The following is a 21,129-nucleotide window of genomic DNA, read 5'->3' on the forward strand; positions in this document are numbered from 1 at the left end:
GCGATCACATAGAGGCGAAAAGAAAAACAGCTTTCACTAGGCTCATGACCCTCTACCCCGTCATGAGCAGACGTTTAGGTAGCTCTGTTAAAAACGGAATAATAATTTATAACGCACTAATAAAACCAATAATCACGTATGCAGCGCCGGTGTGGGCAACAGCAGCGGAATCTCACTTAATCAAGCTACAGAGAATTCAGAATAAGAGTATTCGTATTGCGACAGATGCGCCTGTGTATTGCCCCGTAAGGGCTATGCACAGAGAGCTCAAACTCGAACTTTTAAAACATTATTATTTCCGAACTGCGCAAAAATTCTATGATAAATGTGCCATAAGCAGAAACCCATATATTTCATCACTGGGCGAACAAGATCCAGAGTTGCATGGAAAATATAAAATGCCAAATTCAATCTTGGCTCACAGACCTCCGTAGTGTGCTGTGGCTGGCTGAGCGATCGGCCAATCAGTCTCCCGCGAGTTGAAACTTAAATTATAGACATTAACGAATAATTTGCTTATTCAAAATGGTCCGAAGCACGCAGGTGTAGGTTTGGCTCCCGGGAGCTCACTGCCTGTTGTGTTAGGGCTGACTCCCTATGTCCGATGGGCATGGCCCGCCTGGCAGGCTTCACCTCCAGTGCCGGTTGTGTTTCTGAAAGACATGGGATTTTGAATTACAAGCTTGCAACAATGCCAGAATGCGAATAGGTCTTGACTTAATTCACCTGTAACTGTATACACAGACAGTTCCTCTATATTTAACTAGTAGTATAGTAATAGATATTAGAGATTTGTAAATTAGTAATAAGTCCTAGATACTAAGTAATAGTCATCAAAAATATATATTTCTAAAATAATAATAAAAAATCTAAAATAAAAAAATAAAAAAAAACATAAAAAAAAATTTAACAAAATATATATATTTTTAGTTCTTATTTTAGTTTTATCTTAAGCACTGCACGTCCATCCCTGAGTTGGGTGTTTGCATATTTCGTAACGAAATGCCTAGTTTGTAAGTCATTTATCTTTTTTCTGTTTTAGTTTCTTAGTTTTTTAGGTGCTGACTGGCGGCGGATTGAGTGGTCAGTGCAACCACTCACCACCAGGGGCGCTTGCGTCCCTGGTCACTAAATCCAGTCCTGGATAAAAAGCAAAGCGGACTACGAGTCCAAGTTCCCAACCCCCGCATGGTAGACTCTTTTCTACTCTGTCCAACACTTCATCCAGACCATCCTCTGTCTCCTGTAAACTCCTACACGTAATGCATGCCAATTTGCATCCCGCATGAATGTGCCCAGGGTTTTCCCTGTGTCTATGCAGGTTTTACCTGGGCCCAACCTATCTCTAGTTATAGTCTAGATTTAAGAGTGAGGGGAGTTAGTCATGGCGCCAATCGCTGCCATGGCTGGCCAATCCCCTCCTAGCACATGATGCATGCGACCCTCTCCTTGCATGGCTAATCCCAGCATGACTAGGCGTAAAGGCTTCGGCCTGAGACGCACCTAGGTCCCTCCCTAACCCGGACCCCTCCCAAATACACTTAGTTTTAGTTAGGTTAGGAAAATTTAAATTTAAATCGAGGGTGACTACAGGGGACAGTGGCCTTTGGCGACGACACGTCCGGCTGCGGTCGGTCGCGAAATGGCCTCACCGCCGTGCCAAGTACTGAGCGGTGCAACAAAGCTACAAGTACAGGACGAGAGAAATAAGTGATACCAAGAACTTCGCGGATTATATTGGCGAATATGTATTTCAAGAAACGACCCACCTCTCAATCCTGTCTTATATTTATTACTAGCTGTGACACCCGCTTAGTCAGAGGTGTATTTGTGTTTGTCAGGCGGGGGACGATAAGTGCGACGCTCGCTGGTGCTTCTAGCACCTTGTCGCCTCTAAGCGCAAGGCTCTGAACTGGCGCGCAGTCTTCTCGTCGTGCACAGGGAAAATATGAGCTTCTATCGGTGGCTGTAACATTATACGACTGAGAAATAAAGGTAAAGGTGTAATGCAAGCCCCTTAAGTGCTTTTAAGTATCTGTACCTGTGGTTTTATGCCTAAATATTACTTAGAAAACACTCCTTTTAGCCATTTCAACTCCTCTAAAAATACTTATCGGCCCTCAGCGAACTCTTAAATGCTTTTCGTGAACAGACCCCACTCGGATGTCTTGAGTAGTTTTCAAATCGCGTTGATTTTCCTGACACTTCCGTTTCGTTGCAAATAGTTCTGACGCACTGTTACGTATTTATTTATATCGCTATTTCTTCCGAAGAACATAGGGTTTGTGGCCGCTGTGGCATATAGTTAACAAATTATTGTATAGCAAATTATTGCATAACATGTGCACGTATCACGTTAAAAACAAACTTTGTATACTACACTTGCAGTCTAACATCTGGTCCAGCTCAGAATAAGACAATACTGGTTTTTTATTTATAGAAATATAAGTCATTCGGGGACAATTCAAGGTTAAGCTAGGTCCAGAATAGACATTCAAAAATGTATAGTTTTTTTTATATAATTTTTGAATGATTTTTTAGGTGACAAGAAAAGTTTGTGTGCAGCCAAGATAGGGTAATTTTTTACGAATGTCGCACGCCAGGAAATTTAGACCAAAAATTAGATCATCCGTGATTCTTCTGAGCTGCTGGTTTCTCGCGGTTTTTTTTTGCATCGGTGACAGAGCTGTTCTGACAACAAGCCGGCAGCGATAAGACATATCCCACAGACGACGGCGATATACCGTGATGGCGCCGCCTCCTCATTGGCACCTGAAGGACAAGCCTGCTTCTGGCCGCGTCCATGAACACACCTGCGGCGTCTCCGACGCGACGTCTTTAAAGTTAGCTCCCGGAAGTAGAAGCGAGCCAGATACCAATATTTTCTTGAAGACACGTACCTCGAGCGCGTTAATGTGCTTGTAAAGGTAACGTTTGAAGACCTGCACGAAGTATAACTAGAATTCTGTACATTGAGTGATATTTGAGTGCAAGCTTTTAACGATTACCGTTGAGAATAGGTTAGCTCTAGCAGATGCATTTAATAAGGTATCGCTCATAAGTAGTAGAGATTTTTGTTGGACGTTACATAGAAAGACACTTGAAACATAAAACTAATACTATGTAGCTTTCTTTACAATGTGTGTGGAATAAAAAACAAAGTTTTTTTTATATATTAGTGTATAATATATGTAAGTCAACTATATTATTATCATTAATATAAGTACTTTGATAGCCTTGGATTAAAATGTTTGAGATTCTAAATTTACGTGGTTTAAAATACGGAGAGAGGAAACTTACTTTAATTACGCGTTGCATTAAACTTACAGGATGTACTTAAAACGGTTCTCTTTTCTTTCATGCATGTGATTGGGCCGTCCAAAATTAGTCATGCTTCACGCAAGTGTAGTCCATTGGAAAAAATTTCAGGCAATTTGACATTCTGTTTTACATTTAGAGCCACAAGGAAAACAGCCTAGAAATGAAAACAATAACAATTTTTAAAAATTTTATAGTTTTTATAAAAAAAGTGTTTTTTAAAATAAAAGTCTCAACGTGCCTACTTATTAATTATCTTTTTTTCACTCCTCGTTAATGTTTGAAGTTCAGTTTTTAGTTTTGCTAAATAAAAGTACAACTAATTTGTAATAACGTAATTTTTTTCTACCTTTTATCCCGTTTATGAGTTATAAATTGTGATGGACAACCACACCTAGTTGCCTGGATAATAAAGTTCTATTGAGCACTTTTCTTAGTACGGCGTTTAAATTTACATATACTTTCTCTTGTGTTTGAGTAAAGGTTCAGGCAATATTTGTTTGAAAAAAAAATTAACTGAACGTGCATAATCTTTTCGTAATAGGTCCAATAAAAAAATTGAAACAATCTGTGAACCGTGAAACGTAATTAATCATTCGCAAACGAAATTTATCGAATCAAACTGGCTTAAAGCCCTGCATATATATATATATATATATATTAAATGAAGGAACTTTTAGTTGAGTTCCAGGAATATATATACCTATACTTTTGCGAATAGAATAAAAATCCTTTGGGATTATCGCGAAGAGGAATGAAGGAGCCCAAGTTTCTCTCTCTTTTGTTTTTTAATCCGCCAGCCACTAGCTATAGCCAGGAAGAAAAAAAGCTTTGGTTTTGTCCCACGCTGAGATAAATTTTGGGAGACCTGATAGTTTATAAAGACATACTTAAAGATCCTTCCGTATATTTCCACAGCCAGGCTTATCTAACATTGGCGTGGACGTAAAACTGAAAATAATTTAGGAAAATACATATTAAATTCCTAACCAGTAACACTAACAACGAGAGGCCAGAAAAATTCGCGAATTCACTTTTCGATAGGCTAAAATTCAAATACTCAGTAACCTTTGCTCGGATTCTGTTATTGGCTCACAGTTTATTTGGGGGACTTTTTGGCCAATAAAAGACCATCAACCTAACGGCCATCGTTTAACGAGCTGTAAGATTTTACACATAAATAAATTTTAAAAAAAAGGGTAAGCATATGATCTAAAATTTATGAGCATCATCGTTACCCAATCAGAGTCCATAAAAAGATTCGAGGTACCGTTTACTTACTCTCTTGTGCATAGCCATGTCCCTGCTTATAACAGTTGCCTCCATTGGCAGGGTGTATGCACACCAAGGATAAAGAAGATCGTTCATTCGAAGGAATGCGCAGCTGGTTGGTTGGCAGCACTGCCGGCACCGCAACAGTCGCACGGGCTCAGATCAATTGCTCTATGAAGCGACCCCGAGCAGCCATTGCTGACTGACCAACAGGGATACCATCATCGCCAGTGGCGGACCCAGGGGCGGAGTACCCGAACTCGGCGTCGAACCCCGAGGCCCGCGAGGAGTCCCAGGCCTCAGAATGAGGCCTCAACACCTCCTGTTTTGTGCCTATAAATAACACGTTTCGACGGGGGATTGTGAAATAACTGACTTTGTGAATCCGCTGCGAAGCTTGGTGACTACAAATGGCCTGAGTTATATTTAATTTAATTTCGAGGAAAATTAATTTTTTTTTTTTTTTTACCTTTAACTCGTGTATTGTCCAGCCCTCCTTGGTTTGATGATTTGGGAAAGGGGAAAAGGGGGGGGGGGGGGAATGGTGGTTTAACATTTAGTTGAGCAGCTGGCCTTAACTTCTCAGGTTATCACACGTAAGCGTCGCTCTGGTCGACGCGCGCGGCGAACAATGACGTCATCGCCACGTCAGCCTCGCTGACGACGGACGGCGCGCGCGAACAAACAACTCGGGCGCCGCACTGCGAGGATGCGCGCGCGCAACACACACACACACACACACACACACACACACACACACACACACACACAGAGAGTTCCGAACCGTGATTCAAGCCGAGTGCACCGAGGACGGTTAGAGTTAGTTTACGCAATAAACGCCAAGTAATGCCATGCACGGACTGTCGTAACAATATCATTTAGAAAGCAAACTTTTGCACATACTCCAGCATGGCCCCCCGCATTCGATTACGGGCCTTGGACCCAGGATCGGAGACATCCCCCAACCCCCACCGCACAATTTTACAATGACGTGCTACAATATAATTGCATGGTTATTTATTACCTACACTCTGTTTAGAATGTTATTTAACCTGAAAGCACAGGGTATAATTACGGTTACTATTTTATAAGACCAAACTAAGTTTTATTTATAAAATTATTTTATTTTAAAGTAACCACAGCGAGTACGTATATTTATTTCACACACTGAGATAAAAATAAACGGGGCTGGGCCCGGGCCCAGGGGTCCACCCAGCCCCACCCTTGTGGGGGCCATGTGCTTCAGTCAAAAAATATTAAGCGTCCTTCACTAAGATGGATCTTAAAAAATATTTCCTGACATATGCTTAAAATTAATAATTTCTTCGAACTTATTCAACGAAAATTTCTCCACAAGATGTTACTTTTTCAATTTCAATAATAAATTGATAAAGTTAGTCTAAAACGCTTTAGGATGATGACTATTAAGGACGTATGTCTTGTCCCAGAAAATAAAACTAAATTATTTTTAAGTTTAAAGTGAATTCTTACTGTTTTCTATGGGATACGGCTTAATTTCTTTCAGAAAAATAATATTTAATTTTTCTGGCCTTTAAATATCATCAGAATATTTATGATTTTAAAAGGCAAAATTAAATTAAATGCATTTTCTGAAAGAATTTAAAACATACCACGCAGTAGCCACTAGCTTTGCTTTTAATACCCAAAAAAATTAGTTATTAATTCTATTTGGTTCTACTTATCCACACTGCACAAAAATGTTAAACATTGAACATTATCAACAATTTATATGAGATTTACGCACTATACACATATATTTCATTTTATCCTTAATTTTATTCTGTGCAAATAATACTAGAAAATAAAAAGGCCAACTTTTTAACTAGTTAAAAAAAGTATTCCTTACTTCGTGAATTTTTTATATTTTTTATACAATTTTTTGTGAATTATTTTAAAATGTTTTACTGAGTTTGAATTATGATTATATCATCTATTTTCACTTTCTGCTGTCTCTGTTTCCTCAGACTGCATTATAAACCTTTCTCAGTGACCTGTTTGAGAGGACTCTTAAGTGTGTCTGTATGAAGTAAACGTGACGTGCATTGCTAAGCCAGCGTTTCTCAGTGACCTGTTTGAAAGGAGTCTGCAGTGTGTCTGTACGAAGTAAACATGACGTGCATTGCTAAGCCAGAATTTTTTTATTTTGTGATCTTTAGATAAATCTTTACAGTTATGATTTGTTGTCAAACCTAGGATAAGGTGATAGGTATGTAAAAGTATATCACTACACACTAAACTTAAACTATACTTACTATTAATAACGCAACGCACACACGCACACACACCCGTGCCTTACACGGGAATACATCCAGAATCCCTCGCGCCGGAGGCTGTTAAAAAGTACCGTAACCACAAAGTTAATTACCAGTATTTAAATTTTAAAGCTAAATTAAACAATGGATTTAACTTAATAAATCACGTGTACGTCTTTGAATGAATTTGAGAGTTTCCGTGAGCGGAAATGGAAGAAAACTGAAATACACCACTACCCTTAATGGCGCATAGGCTAAGGCTGTGAAAAAAAATTTATTGGAATTTATTTATTCAGTAGACAGAGAGTTTTCGTTAACTGAAACTTCGACGAGGTTTTTAAGGAGTAAACATTACTCCGGCTGAGTACAGGTAAATCAATTGGAAAGGAATCCTCTAGGAGACTGGAATTTCTCGATAGCAAAATCCTCAACAAAGTACCAGCGGAGTACGGACCAGATAGAATAATGTAAACAGATTTACCTCGGTTTACCACCCAACCCTAGTAAAACCCTGGCATTTCTTCACCACTGCTTTCCTATATCGCTGAGCGGCTTTAAAAACTTAAGTAGAAAACGTGTTAATAAAAAACTGCTCAAAACTTTAATAAGAATTCTAAAATTGATTTTTTTTTGGTGATGAGGCATGGTAAACCAGTGATCATACGAGGGCTGCATCGTACCTTAATCTTTATCATTTCGCTCCAACATGAAAGGAGCAACACTTAAGTGTTCTCCACAGACGAACCGCACAAGGAAAAAAGAGCATGCCGTCAGTTTTACTGCCTCGTGCGTAGAGACGAGAATACATCACGCGCGATTACCAGTGTCGACCTAAACCGCCCTCCCCCCTCCCACTCGCTTGCAGTACTGTAACATGAACGGCACTAACAGCCAGGAGGCCATTTCAACTGATCACTGTCACTGACATCCGAAAATAAGTACACATTTTGGACGTGGTTCTCTCTCGCAATTAGGGCGGCCAATCGGAAGGATTCGCAAAGGGGCCTGCGGTAATTCGCAAGGGGTTGTTGGATTAGTAAAAGGGGGGGGGGGGGGGTTTGCTGTTCCTCCCGAGAGTTTTGGGCGTGTGAGTTAACCGACACACGTCAAATCCGGATAGGGTTCTTGTTTATTGTATACTGTCCATATTTGGGCCTGTGTGCATGCAATTAACATAAAACTTTAAAATGTATAGTTTGGACGTTTACGTTTCACAGTCAAGATTGTGCAAACGCAAGAGGACCCCTTCAGCGAGGCGTTTTTTAATTCCAAAATAAAAGGGGGGGGGGGCGCGGGTGACCCCTGTGGCACTCCGGGATATACATACGCCCATGCGGGCGAGTGAGTTTCGACAAGAAATCTAGCTTTAGGACAATTATTAGGTTTAAATAAATAAAAAAAGTGGTCATCACTATTGTAGCTGTGTTTGGTAACGCATCACGCTTAGAGGATAGAGCCGTGGGTTATATCTCGAGACCCTAGCTTGACTTAGGTGCTTTTAAGTGTATTACATGAGCTTAGAAATGCACTACATGAGCTTGGAGATCCCATCGCTAAAGCTTCTGTGCTTGAAATTCGCACGTTGAAAAACTCTGTGCAATAAACATGGGCGTAGCGAAGAGTCGAGTGAGTGGGTATGGAAAAGGGATGGGATATGAGCTATAACAAGAATACATTTTTGATAGGCCTGCCTGAGGGGAGTGGTATGGAAATCTCTATACCTCTCCCCTCCCAATACGACGGTTCCTTTGCGGTTCACACAGGAAAGCAGAGAGTCCGTTGTTCCTAAAGTTTTCAAAAGATGATAATTTAAAACGCTTTTTTATTTTGGCTATGTGATGAACTTCAATATTTTTAAAAGTAAAATTTTTAAATAGTACTTGACACTTATTAACGGTAGATCCTCACAACTATGCCCTGCTGCTTATGATTGTATCCTAATGCGTGTTCAACAATTAGGTTACTTTATAATTTTTCATTTTCAGTGGCCATAAGTTGAGCCATTATAATCGTTATTTCAAGCTGGTTCATGAGTTCATTTTAGAAGCAGTGCATGCCGCCCCCCCCTTTTTTTTGACAAAGCTCTTGTGCAATGAAGAAATCAAAATCCAAGAAAAAGTGTTTTTCGCTTAACGTTTACGAGTCGCCGAGTCGCAGGTCACGTGAGCTCGTGGCACGCCTCGCGCTACAGGGCGTTCCAACTTATCTAAACACCTTGGGTGTCATGTCTGTCCACAACGGCACAACACATATATGTACCCAATCTTACCCTGTATGCAAGTAACTGCAGTTATAGAGAGACAAATAATTTTCTAATTTATCAACGTTCGCAGGCTTTCACGGCCATTGTCTGAAGTAGCTTGGCTTCTGGGTTGTAGCCGTGTCCTTTTGGCAAATAATTCACTGACGTTTCGGTCGAAATTGCAGTCGCCATCATTAGGGAGGGTAACTGCTCCCTGATGATGGCGACTGCAATTTCGACCGAAACGTCGGTGAATTATTTGGCAAAAGGACACGGCTACAACCCAGAATCCAAGCTACTTAACTAAATAATTTATCTTTTAAAAAATTTGTAGAGTTAACTAGAATACACTGTAGCTCAAGTGTCGGCTTTAATTAATTAATTAATTTGATTTTGCTTGGTGCAGTTAAGAAATGTACGCTTTCTCTTACACTGAACCGTGATACATAAACAACACATAATAAGAAACAATAAGCTATCAAGCATAGAATTACATACTAACAAATTACAGCAATAACTGATGAATAGAGACTGGAAAAATTCGCGCTTTCAATGACTTCTAGGATAGACTCCATAATCCCCTACACACTCGGTCAAATGCCACCTGCTCATTGGCTACTGACTCGTGATACCTCTCAACTGGGACGCTTGCGATTCGATGCCTTTTTGGTTTAAGATTTTTCATTGGCTCAAAGTCCTTCAGATAAACTGTGAACCAATCAGAGAAGCAATATAAAGGTACAGTTGTTTGGATTCTATCATATCGTGAAATGAATCCGCGAATTTTTCCGGTCTCTACAGTGATCAAAATAACTTCCAAGCATATAAAACACATAAAATATTGTTTACATATATGGGCGAGTCTTTCAGTCCTCGCCAGTGATGTATAACATCTAACCTTAGTACATAACAAGACAATGCGTGTTCTCATGTTGCAAATACACTTAAAATACGAAACTCGGGCATGAAATTTGACGTATATTTCTTTAAATTTAATGCCAAGCGTGATTGATATAGGCCTATACACAAACACATACACGCAAATTGTGTTCAACTACATTGCTGCACACGCATCACACGTAGTTTCCACATTCGCCGCTATAATTCGCTGCCGGAGCAGCTACGTCGACTATAGAATTATTCGATTTGCAAAGCCAAATTTTAAACCATAAAATGTAACCGATAGGATACAAACAAAGAATAAAATACTTGAAAAAAATACTTAACCCCGGCTTCGGACCTGATTTAGTAAATTAATTATTAAAAATGCTGCTCATCTTGCTAAATTTCATCGAACGTTTGATACTCTAAAGTTTTTGTGATTGAGAACTTTGATTCGCGTCATCCGCCACAGGTGTGTGGTTGTTACACATTTCCGCTCCTCGACTTCCGTCGCATTCACGAAATTCTTCCCGCCAAACGTCGTACACTGAGAGCTAAGATGTTACACATAAAAAAATATATAAAACGTAATTCAAATTCAAATTATGTTACTGTCGGTCACTCGCAAACCTTATTCGTTATTTCCCCTTAGTTGGATGTGTGTAAAGACAGAGAGAGAAAGAGAGAGAGACCTGTTCGAGGCTGTTCCTGTCGCGATCGCGGAAGTTATCCTACCGCGAGCTTATCGACAAGAGCGCGAGGCGCGGTGTTGCCACGTCGCCGTCGGCCCGGAGGAGATTCACGCGGGTGAAGGAGCCTGTCACGTGACGTCAGGCCAGCCTTCAGCTCCAATGCCGCGAGGCTTGCAGCCGTCGTTGGAGGGAAACCAGGGTGTTTGTTGTAGGGGGGGGGGGAGTAGGGTAGGGGAAGAGACAGAGGCGGTTGAGGAACGGCCGCGCTGCGTTGTTTGTCGGGAGTTGAGTCGCCGGGCGAGAAGAGCCAGTGCGAGGCCGTCGGCGGGCGCGTCCGGGTCGTGTCCAGAGGGGCGCTCGTTGTCCAGGTCGGAGGCGCGTCGTCACGGACACCTCCGTCGGACGAGCATTCGCGTTCGGTCGTCAACGGTGCTCAACGTCCACATCGGCGTCGATCCGAACCCCGCAGTCCGCGCCTGCGCTGCTCGGGCGACGGACGATCTGCAACTGAAAACGGGGGAAGTGACGCCACGCGAACGAAAGTTTGTCTGCGACAAAAAACATTTTTTTTTTTCTGCGCGCAGATTGTAACGACGGCGTTCGCGACAGGCGTTCGCGTTCGCGTTCGCTCGAACGCAGTAACTGCGAGATCGGACTTGTCGCGACCAATCCCGACTGCGTGGCTGCGGGAAAAAAAAGTGAATTCTCCCGCGCATGCGTCTGTAATAACTTTTTAAATTCGAATCTGAGAAAACTTCTACGAATTGGTTAAATTCGAAAAAAATACTGTTGAAACGCCCTGTCGGTGTATTGATTTAGAATCATCATCGACGGATTTTGAGTCCTGTAGCACTTGTTTTTTTTTTCATGACGACTGTTTATTTTTGGTGATAAATAGGTTAGCGTATTTCCAAGCTTAACACTTAAACCAACGGACCGGCCGGCACCACGAGACTTGAAGCGGGGACTTGCCGTGCCGAATATTGTTGCTACGCCAAAACAGTTTTGTGGGGGGCCTACATAGATCTTTGTTGTTACGTAGGTAAAACAAGTTTTTTAATTATTCATCCCAAATTTTCGCTGAAAACACAATATATTTTAGAGGCCAAGTATTCCTCTGATATTTTGTGGCAGCACCTTTATTGTTTTTGTTTTGTCGGTGCAGGTCGGTATAGAGCGTAATTCTTAGATTGTAATGTGGAAGTAAATGGGGCGCTATCTCTCTCTTTCTAACGCACGCCGACTGCCGTAAGCGCTGTCCCTGTTTCTGCGTGCGCTGTTGCCAAATATAATAAGTATTAAAAGTTGAAGATATTGGATATTGTTTATTTATGTGTGAATTGTTTCTTGTTTTAAGTTACAAAAAAGAGGTGATTTGTTACAGATTTTTTTTAGTGCGATAGTAGGCACTATCAATTACTAAAATGGATTATTAAAATGCTTCTCGTACACTCAGAATTTACAAAGGAATACATTTCCCAGAACGTCTTCGTAACGTGTTGGAGATGTGGCAACAGCGCGCGCCACAAGCTGTGTACTGCGATCTGAGCGTCTGTAGTTCGCGGGAAGCCTACGATTCACTCGTCCTTCTGGACATACCTGAATAGTCACGTTGGCAAGCCTTCTTTCGACAGACGAGAGAGCCAAACGCCCGATCGTACTTTTTTTTTTGTTCATTGTAAATAAATATACAATTCATGATAACTAATGGTCAATTAGGTTAGGTTAGCTACATTATAAATACTTTAAAACATTGTGGACGGTTGATTTGGTTAGGATAGCTACATTAAAGATACTGTGAAATCATGTAAACGGTTTCCTAGCCCTGGATACATATTAAAAAGTTATTTGCTAAGCAACAATAAAATGATTTTACAGTATTTTTAATGTAGCTATAATTACCTAATATAACCAACCATCCACAATGTTTTAAAGTATGTATAATGTAGCTAACCTATCCTAATCAACCGCAAAATTTAATGTCACACCGGTTTATACAATGAGATAGAACGAAAAAAAAAGCTAGCATGAACTGCGGGGAACTTCGGGTTTGGCTCTCTCGTCTGTGAAAAGAAGGCTTGCCAACGTGAGTAATTGGGTATGTCCAAAAGGACGAGTGAATCGTAGGCTTCCCGTAGTTCGCCAATCCTTCGCAAATACTCAGCAACTGGAGTGTCACCGCGGCGAGAGCGGTGCTTCGTCGCCCCGGAAGGCAGCGGGTGTGCGCACACACGTCGGCGGACGGCGTGGCGATGTGCGCAGTTCGCACGCGCATGTAGGTCACGTGGGCGCAGGCCTGCCAACACTGGCGGCACTTAACCGCCCGCGATAACCGCCTTTCTGAACCTCCGCGAGCTGCTCTTCCACGACTGTACTTGCTGATTGTTGATTTGGCTAAAGCCCGCGCGTAAAACCTGCAAATATGTATTTCTTTTGGAATCTTTAAAAATTCCGAACTACTTCTTCAACTTGACAAGAAATTACAGTTCTATACATTTTATTCACAACCACGGAGTTGTGTTTCAAAGTAGGCTCTATTTTAGTTTTCAATGTATTTTGTTTGTAAAACGTATAATCGTTTCCAGGAAGAATTCAAACATTTTCGTTCACTAAGAGCGCTTTAAATGTTGCGCTATAGAATCGATAACAACACAACAGTAGGAATTTAACCTTTACTGTAAGGTTAGCCACTACGTTCCCATAGTCGCTCACTGCACGACGAAAAGAATGCGCGCCAGTTCAGTGTCTGCGACTGCGAGCCAATGCCGCGACAACCCCTGGTGAGGCAGCCCGCGCAGAATATAAATGTTTCGTCTCGTGCTGTTGCAACGTCGCGTGAACGCCTCATGTGCGATAGGAAACGCTGCTTCGCGGGGCGCTTCGGTAATTTCCGTACATCCTCGTTCGTAAGCACGAACGACCCTTCGGGCGTGAACTAAGCACGCCTGCGATTGGCTCTATTAGAGCGGAGCTGATTCAACCAAAATTGCATTTTATGGTATCTTCACAAGTTTTCATTGAAACGTTAGTAAAATCACTGTATATATAATTTTTTATATAACAGTTTATATATAAAAACATAATTTTCGCGTTAGAAAAATCTGCCCACCAAATTTGTAAATCGGGAAACTCGTGTCAATATGTGCCTTAAACGTTGATAGAAACGTAGTATTAGCAACATTTAAAAATCATAGCCTGGCTTAAAGTATTATTAATTTTAATTTTGGAATTCTACGAATCTTTAATTATAATAGCAAGCGTGTTGTTATTTATAAAGTTCTTCATATTGCATCAGATTATCAGCACCGCTTCGTCATATCTGTAATTAATTCCTTCACACACGTGCGTAGTGGTATAAAATTATTTGTTTACCGTGTTAAACAATTTTTTTTTTCAATTGACTGTTTAAATAGCCAATATTTGACTTTTTTTATATTTGTTCAGCAATAAACCGTTATTTTCACAGACTCGTAACGGGTTTGCATATAACTGGATCGTGTCCCTCGAAACGGAATGATATCGGAATCAGTGACAGTTGTTCACATAAAAGTCGTATAAGTCTTTACTTTCGGCGGAAATAACATTTTCAGTTTGTTTCCAAAAAAAATAGCGAAGATACCATTAATCGAGACTAAATTTCAGTTGACAAAGACTAGGTAGCCCCTCTTCGCTTCTTTAAATCACTAATACTGAATATTTACTCGAGAAGTTTCAGGTGTGTAGTCACGGGCAGGTTCTTACAATGTTAAAAATGCGACTGTAAGAGATTAGTTCCTTTCCCGCCCCGTCGGGAAAAATACGTAATGAAGCAATGCGAGTGTTAAGGGGACCGCCTCGTTAGGAGTGTATGTGTGTTGGTGAGACGGGATGATAAGCGCGACGCACGCTAGTATTTCTAGCGCGGTATCGCCTCTAAGCGCAAGGCTCTGAACTGGCGCGCAGTCTTCTCGTCGTCACAGGATAACTGTGAAATTTGAGCGGTGACCGTAAAATTATATGGTGGAGAACTGAAGATAAAGGTGTAATGCAAGTCCCTTAAGTACTTTCAAGAATCTGAACCGGTTGTTTAACGCCTTAAAATTACTTTGAAAACAAGCGTTTTAGCCATATTAACTGTTCTAGAAATAGAGTTTAAAAACTTAATCCAAAATCAAAAGTACTTTTCGGCCCTCAGCGAACTCTTAAATGCTTTTCGTAAGCACACACCCACTCGGATGTCTTGAGTAGTTATCAAATCGCGTTGTTTTTCCTGGAGCTCTGCGCACCGTGTGTGTGCCCGGGTAGGCGGGGGGTCCTCAAGCGCGGGGCAGTCTCAAGCGGACGCGACGTGTGTCCAGCCGGAGGTCTCGGGCGGAGACTCTCCCACGCAGCACGTCGCGGACCGAGGATCCGCGCGGCTCCGGAGACGGGATGCTGTGAGAGCGGCGCGGGATGGAGCGCGAGCTCGTGCCGGCGGGCCGCAGCAGGTACCGCGCGCTCTCCGACCGAGACGAGACCTCCCAGGCCGAGGAAGGCGAAGACGGCCGGGCGAAGGTGCGCCAGCCCGCTGTGTCATCACTCATACGCACGTCTGTACATTTGTACAATTTTCATGGAAACAACAGTATCACCGCGAGACAGTGTTCGGATTCCTTACCCGGGAATTTATGCTTTGTGGTGTCCCGGTACCTCCGGTAGTTGTACTCATTTGTGAACCGTTCCCTGGATAGTTTTCCAGTATCAGCTGCGCACATTAACACGCACGGTAGGCTAAAACAAAACAAAGTCAAGTTATTGAATATTCGAACACCTTTTCCACGTTTTGAAAATACGCTTGAATGCGCCAATTTTCATAAGAATTACTCGGTATTAGACTATCTCGAAAAAGCGTATTTCAATTTGAAAAAAAAATAACCATAGTAATTTGTTGTACATAGTACCAATTTTGGTTTTCGTGCAGGGAGGAACCATCCCACCATTTGTCTGGAGGGAATTTTTGGGGTGGAATATACCCGAAATAAGGTCGAAGGTACCAGGATTCGAACCACTGAGCACGTCACCTCGCACCGGAAGTGTGTTCGTGACCAGTAGTGGCTGGTGAGCGCATCCTGGACTCATGCACCAACGAATGACATCGACCAGTTATCGTCTTCTCGGCACGGAGCCAACACGCCTTTCGATGTGACAGCGGAACTGTCCAATTTACCTTATACATAAATGTCCATAAAAGAATGTCCCAGTTTCAATAGTATATTATAACGGTTTAATTTAGACTATATACAACATATCGCACATCAAATTGAAGGTAAACTAACCCAGCTTTTCTTATGTGCACATCCAACCTAAAATCCAATTATTGTTTCCACACTTTGGTTAAACACGTCCGGAGTAATGGGAGGGAGAAATAGCCTCTTCAATTCTGTGTCTCAACTCTGGAAAATCATCTTCCCGCTCAAACACTTGAAGTGAAAAGTTACAACGTACACCATAGGCATCTGCTTTAAAGCATGTAGGAACTGTAACCGGCGTGGACGCATATTTAAACGTGTTCGTAAAACCTTCCACACGGTCCTTTGGAAACTGTAGTACAGAGACTTGCTTTCCGAACAGATTTCTGAGGGCTATGCAGGTAACGTGTTCTGACACGGTCAACATCTTGTACAGACACTTTTGGTCTCTCGTGCTTTTCCATTTACAAACACATTCGTTCGTTTCGAATTGCCTATATAATCGTCGGATGATTTTGCCAAATGGAGGTCCACAATAAAACTTTAAAACTAAACACACGTTGAACTGAAATTACAGATTCACTCTTAGCAAATTGCAGAACGCTTTACGCTCAGGAGTCACCGTTTCGCGTAGGTGGCGCTGCAAGCGAGAAAACAACAAAACAGTACCCCCGCATTCGCTTATCTACTAAAACTGTTTGAGCTGCTCTTTAGTTGTGACCTTGAACCAACACTGTCAACGCTTACAGTTGAATCTACTATTAAAGTTTATAATTGGAACATTCTTTTATGGACATACTTTACTTACGCGACTCCACGTGCTCCAACAACACATGTTTTTGTTAAAATTATTAAATTTTAAATCCGATGAAATGCACGAGTAATGAAACATCAACATTTACTGCATTTAATCACTGGCCAAAGTTATTGCAGTGAGATTTTAAAACCTTGTCATCGAACCAGTTCCGTCAGCTCTAACACTAAGTGTTTGATATTTTTTTTGGCAAATAATTCGCTCAATGTTGGTGCCAAAAATATTTTACTGCGCTGCTTGCGCGTGGTCTATATTAGTGATTTCGGGAATATTCGCATGTATATTGACATTCACTTCGAATTCGCAAAATTCATGCGAATATTTTGCAAATATAAATATCAAAAAAAATTTAAATGTGAAAGTAATTTTAAAGAAGTCAAAATAATTTTAAAGAAGTCAAAATAATGAATGTCTTAGCATTTTTATTTAAAAACGTTTTTTCCTTACTCCTTTAAAAAATAACTTTTTTACTAAGTTAACTTTGCAATTATATTTTTATCAACGTTAGGTAATAAAGCTCTAGACTTAGTATTAAAAATAATAAACATTTTTCATTAGAAAACAAAAAAAAATAAAAATTTTAACAAACGAAATTATATTCTTCTCTCAAACTTTTATCAGTATTTACTTAGACATTATTTAGAATTTTAGTTTTAAAACTTATTTTAAGGAACTAAAAAAAATTATTAAAAAATCGTTTTTCTTCTCTTAAACATTTATGCCAATACTTTTTTATTTAACATTTAGAGTTATAAATAAACAACTTATTTAAAAAAAAATTGCAATCTTAATGATTTAAAAAATTGTTCTTTTCTTTTTCATCTTATTTTTAAAAATTTCAGTAAGTAAATAATCAAGTTGGGGTAGAGGAATACTTAACTTCCAAAATAAAATAAAAAAGCTTTTAATCGTTTTCTCCGTCGAGTCTGTTTCGATGAGGTGTGTAAATATTCCCAACGCCATTAAAAATACGCTCGCTAGGAACACAGGAACCGAATATTCCAATTCGCGAATGCCTGAAAATTGACTTTGGTTACGTCACGGGTATCCTACGTATATACGAGATCATCCTTCAAAGGGTTTCGAGAGGGCTTGCTCGCAGTTTAGCTCCACCCCCGCGGAGTCGACCAATCAGAGCGAGCGGTGGGGCTCTGGGCGTGCAGTGGAAATGTAAAAATACTCGCCACAGCACGTGACGTCAGCCGGGAAGCAACCCTGAGCAGTCCCGGAGCGATAAGAAGCTCTACAGGCGTCGCCGATTGCCAGATATCACCGCGAGGGTCTCCGAAACGCCACAGTGGAACCGTAGTTAGTCCCGTGAAAACAACCTCACACACACCGCTTTCTTGTTCCACACCGAGCTGGGCGAGCAGACAAAGGACAATCGAAAACTTTGCGTGGTTAAGTTTACGGGTGAACGGTAATCGGAAACTAGCTGACGTACCATAGTATATGTCAGATCCATGTGCTGTAGGAACAATTTTGTTTCGTAACTCCGTCCTAGTTTATTGGTACTTGTATCCCAGCAGTATGAAAGGATTATGGGTACGGGAGATGGTTTCGTCAACAATATATATTTTTCTAGGTAATTGCATATATATATATATATATATATATATATATATATATATTTCCTTACCATAAAGTTACGGTACCCAATTTCTTAATTTTTTACGAATTACTTGCAGCTGATTGTGTAATTTTAAGAACTTCAGTAAAATGATATTCATATGAATATTGGTATTGTGGTTGCTGTTGGGCATCTCCCTTTAATCAATCACATTTGTGACAAGCTGTGTTTCAAAACGCTTCAGTTCAGTTCTACTTATGTGACTGGGGGCTTTATGTTGAGCCACACATTTTTACTTAATTTTTTTTAAAGTTTTATGTTGATTGGTGAAAACATTTTTAATTCTGGATGATGCCACATTTCTGGAAAAAAAAAATAAAAAAATAAAAAAAAGAAGTAGTTTACCATTTTAATGAGTGGTTAGGTAAGGTATAAACATATTACTAGTTTATTATATGGTCAGAACAGTCGGTTAGGTTAGGTTAGCTACATTTTAAGTACCGGAATTTTTAAATATTGAATGGTTAGTTAGGTTAGGTACATGTTAATTCTTCGAAAGAGTGTAAGGTTAGCTACATTAAAAATAATTGTAATACTGCGGATGGTTAGTTAGGTGAGGTTAGCTACATTGAAAGTATTTTTAAAGGAATTGATGTTTTGTAAGGTTAGGTTAGGTAAATTTTAAATACTTTAAAAGTGTGAACGGTTGGTTAGGTTGGATTTATAGCTACATTAAAAATAATGTGAAAGTGAACCTTAGGTTCCATCTCAAGGTTATGCTCGTGGGCCTAAGACAGCAATATTCTGACGACAAGAATATACTGGGCTCTCAACCACTTGCTAAACCCACTTGGTGGGTCGTATCGAGGTGTTTTGTTGAAATCTGTGAGCCTTGCTAAATGCACGTGATGCATTAGCGATCACGACTGAGCAGAAGCTTTTTCACATCTTTGGTATTGGAGTGCCAATCACGAACGTTATTTGTGTTAAAAATAATTTTTTTAGTGCTTCAGTGCAACCAAAAATTGTATATCCCTTAAAAAAAGTGCGAATAATCATCATGGGATATTTAAATGCCTACGTAAATAAATGTTCTAACTTAAAATTTCTAATCATTTGAATTAATTTTTAAAGGGTTGTCCCTACATTATCTGTCGTATATTTTGTGATGAATCATTTAAAGAACGAGTATTTAATCAGTTGCAGACATAGGAAAAAAAAATACTATACTGCAAAATTTAAAAATATATCCTATTGAAAGAAACTACCAGTTTTTCTGTGTCCTGTTTCGACGACAGCCCGAGTGCCAGATTTATGGCCGTATTTTTTTTTTGTGAGCACTCCAAGAGACACTGGGATAATCAAGCTAGCGCGGAGAGAAAAATTTCCTTCGCTAATTGTTTCTCGCGAAGGAGAAGACTTACGTACGCTGGCGTCCCGAGTGTAATTAGTTACAGTTCTTCTTAGTGCGACGTGCTGAACATTTCACGTTCAAACTATTTAGAACTCGTCGACTAGAGTGCTTAGTTGTTAAGAGAACTGATTTGTTTTGAGTCCGCTAATAGGTTATTTAGTATGCAAATTATGGCTACGTCGTAGATTGAAGGTTTAAATACCAGCAAGTTTAATATTTTGCTATAAGATCTTGAAAAATAAGTGAAAAGTGTTTTTCGTTTAAATGTATTTCGCTGTTGAATCTACGTTTATATGAATACACTACTTCGAGGTCATTAAATAAAGTGTCGTCTGTGAAATACTCCACATAAAATTTACATCTGCTCTGTACATAACTAAATTAATAGTATACATACATTTATTTATTGTTTCAACCTAAGTCTGGCTCGCTGGAAGTGAAGTATTACCAACGTGTCAATCATATACTTAATAAAACTCCAACACTAACTGACTGACAGGCAACGCACAGCTTAAACCGACGAGTCTTGAGGCATGATATTTTGCATATGAGTTCGTTATATATAACGTAGGTGAGCACTAAGAAAGGATGATTGAAAATTCGTGCCCTAAAGGGCATAAATGGGGAATGACAGTTTGTATGGAAGTTTGTCATTTTTTTTTGTAGTTAGAAATATGGAAATCGGTGTTTAGGCTTCTGTTTATAAATAAAAGTCAATTTTATCAGGGTTTTTTTTTGAGGTAATTCACCAAAAACGATGATCAAATACTTTCTCATCGGGCACACGGCTAGATTTCAAATTAAAAATCAAAAGATTAGATTACTGGACTTCCACAAAGGTGACTCGGGTTTGATTCCCGGCGGAATCTAACACGGCTTCTTGGCGAGTGTGAAACTTGGCGGAGGACGTCACCACGTGCCGGTGGTACAGTCGTTTCTACCAACAACCAATCTCGTCACTGCTCCATCCACACCACTTGCATGTGACTCCTCGACTCAAGTCACCGGCCATTCCACGTGGACTCAGATTGCTGTGCTCTGTTTTGTCCGCAGACTGCACGTAGTTGGGTGGAGGCGAACTTCCAGAAGCGGGAGTGCATCAAGTTCATACCCAGCCCCAGAGATGAGTCCAGGTGAGTGCTCTTCGAGCCGGCATGGCAAGTGCTCTGGTCGCACGGAGCTGTTAGTCTGTACGTGTCTGTTCTGTATTTATAATATAATAATACATTTTATCTCCTCTTTTTTTTACATTTTTACTACAATTCACAAAATTAAACAGGTCAAATTTAGCGCTCTCAAAAGCAAACTTGTGCGTGATTAAATCTAGTCACTTTAATCTATGTACATGCGGTATTTTGACTGATGTAAACATCAAAAAAAAAATAACATTAGCACATTAATAAATATAAATAACTTTGAAAATCTTACACAAGTTTTTATATATT

General features: G+C 40.2%; 1 protein-coding gene across 12 annotated transcripts in view; it reads left to right on the top strand.

Annotated features, from left to right (window-relative positions):
- Window positions 1-21,129, top strand: part of LOC134530542 (transient receptor potential cation channel trpm) — a 435,446-nt gene that overhangs the window by 104,289 nt on the left and 310,028 nt on the right. For 8 of the 12 annotated variants that reach the window (XM_063365457.1, XM_063365452.1, XM_063365461.1 and 5 more), the window contains one exon: window positions 20,738-20,817. In XM_063365457.1, the coding sequence (XP_063221527.1) occupies window positions 20,738-20,817 (80 nt within the window). Of the gene's footprint in view, window positions 1-10,979; window positions 11,722-15,016; window positions 15,213-20,737; window positions 20,818-21,129 lie in introns of those variants that run through there. The other 4 variants (XM_063365449.1, XM_063365451.1, XM_063365456.1 and 1 more) reach the window with 2 other exon arrangements.

Source organism: Bacillus rossius, chromosome 3 (assembly GCF_032445375.1).
Source record: "Bacillus rossius redtenbacheri isolate Brsri chromosome 3, Brsri_v3, whole genome shotgun sequence".
NCBI classification, from domain to species: Eukaryota; Metazoa; Arthropoda; class Insecta; order Phasmatodea; family Bacillidae; genus Bacillus; species Bacillus rossius.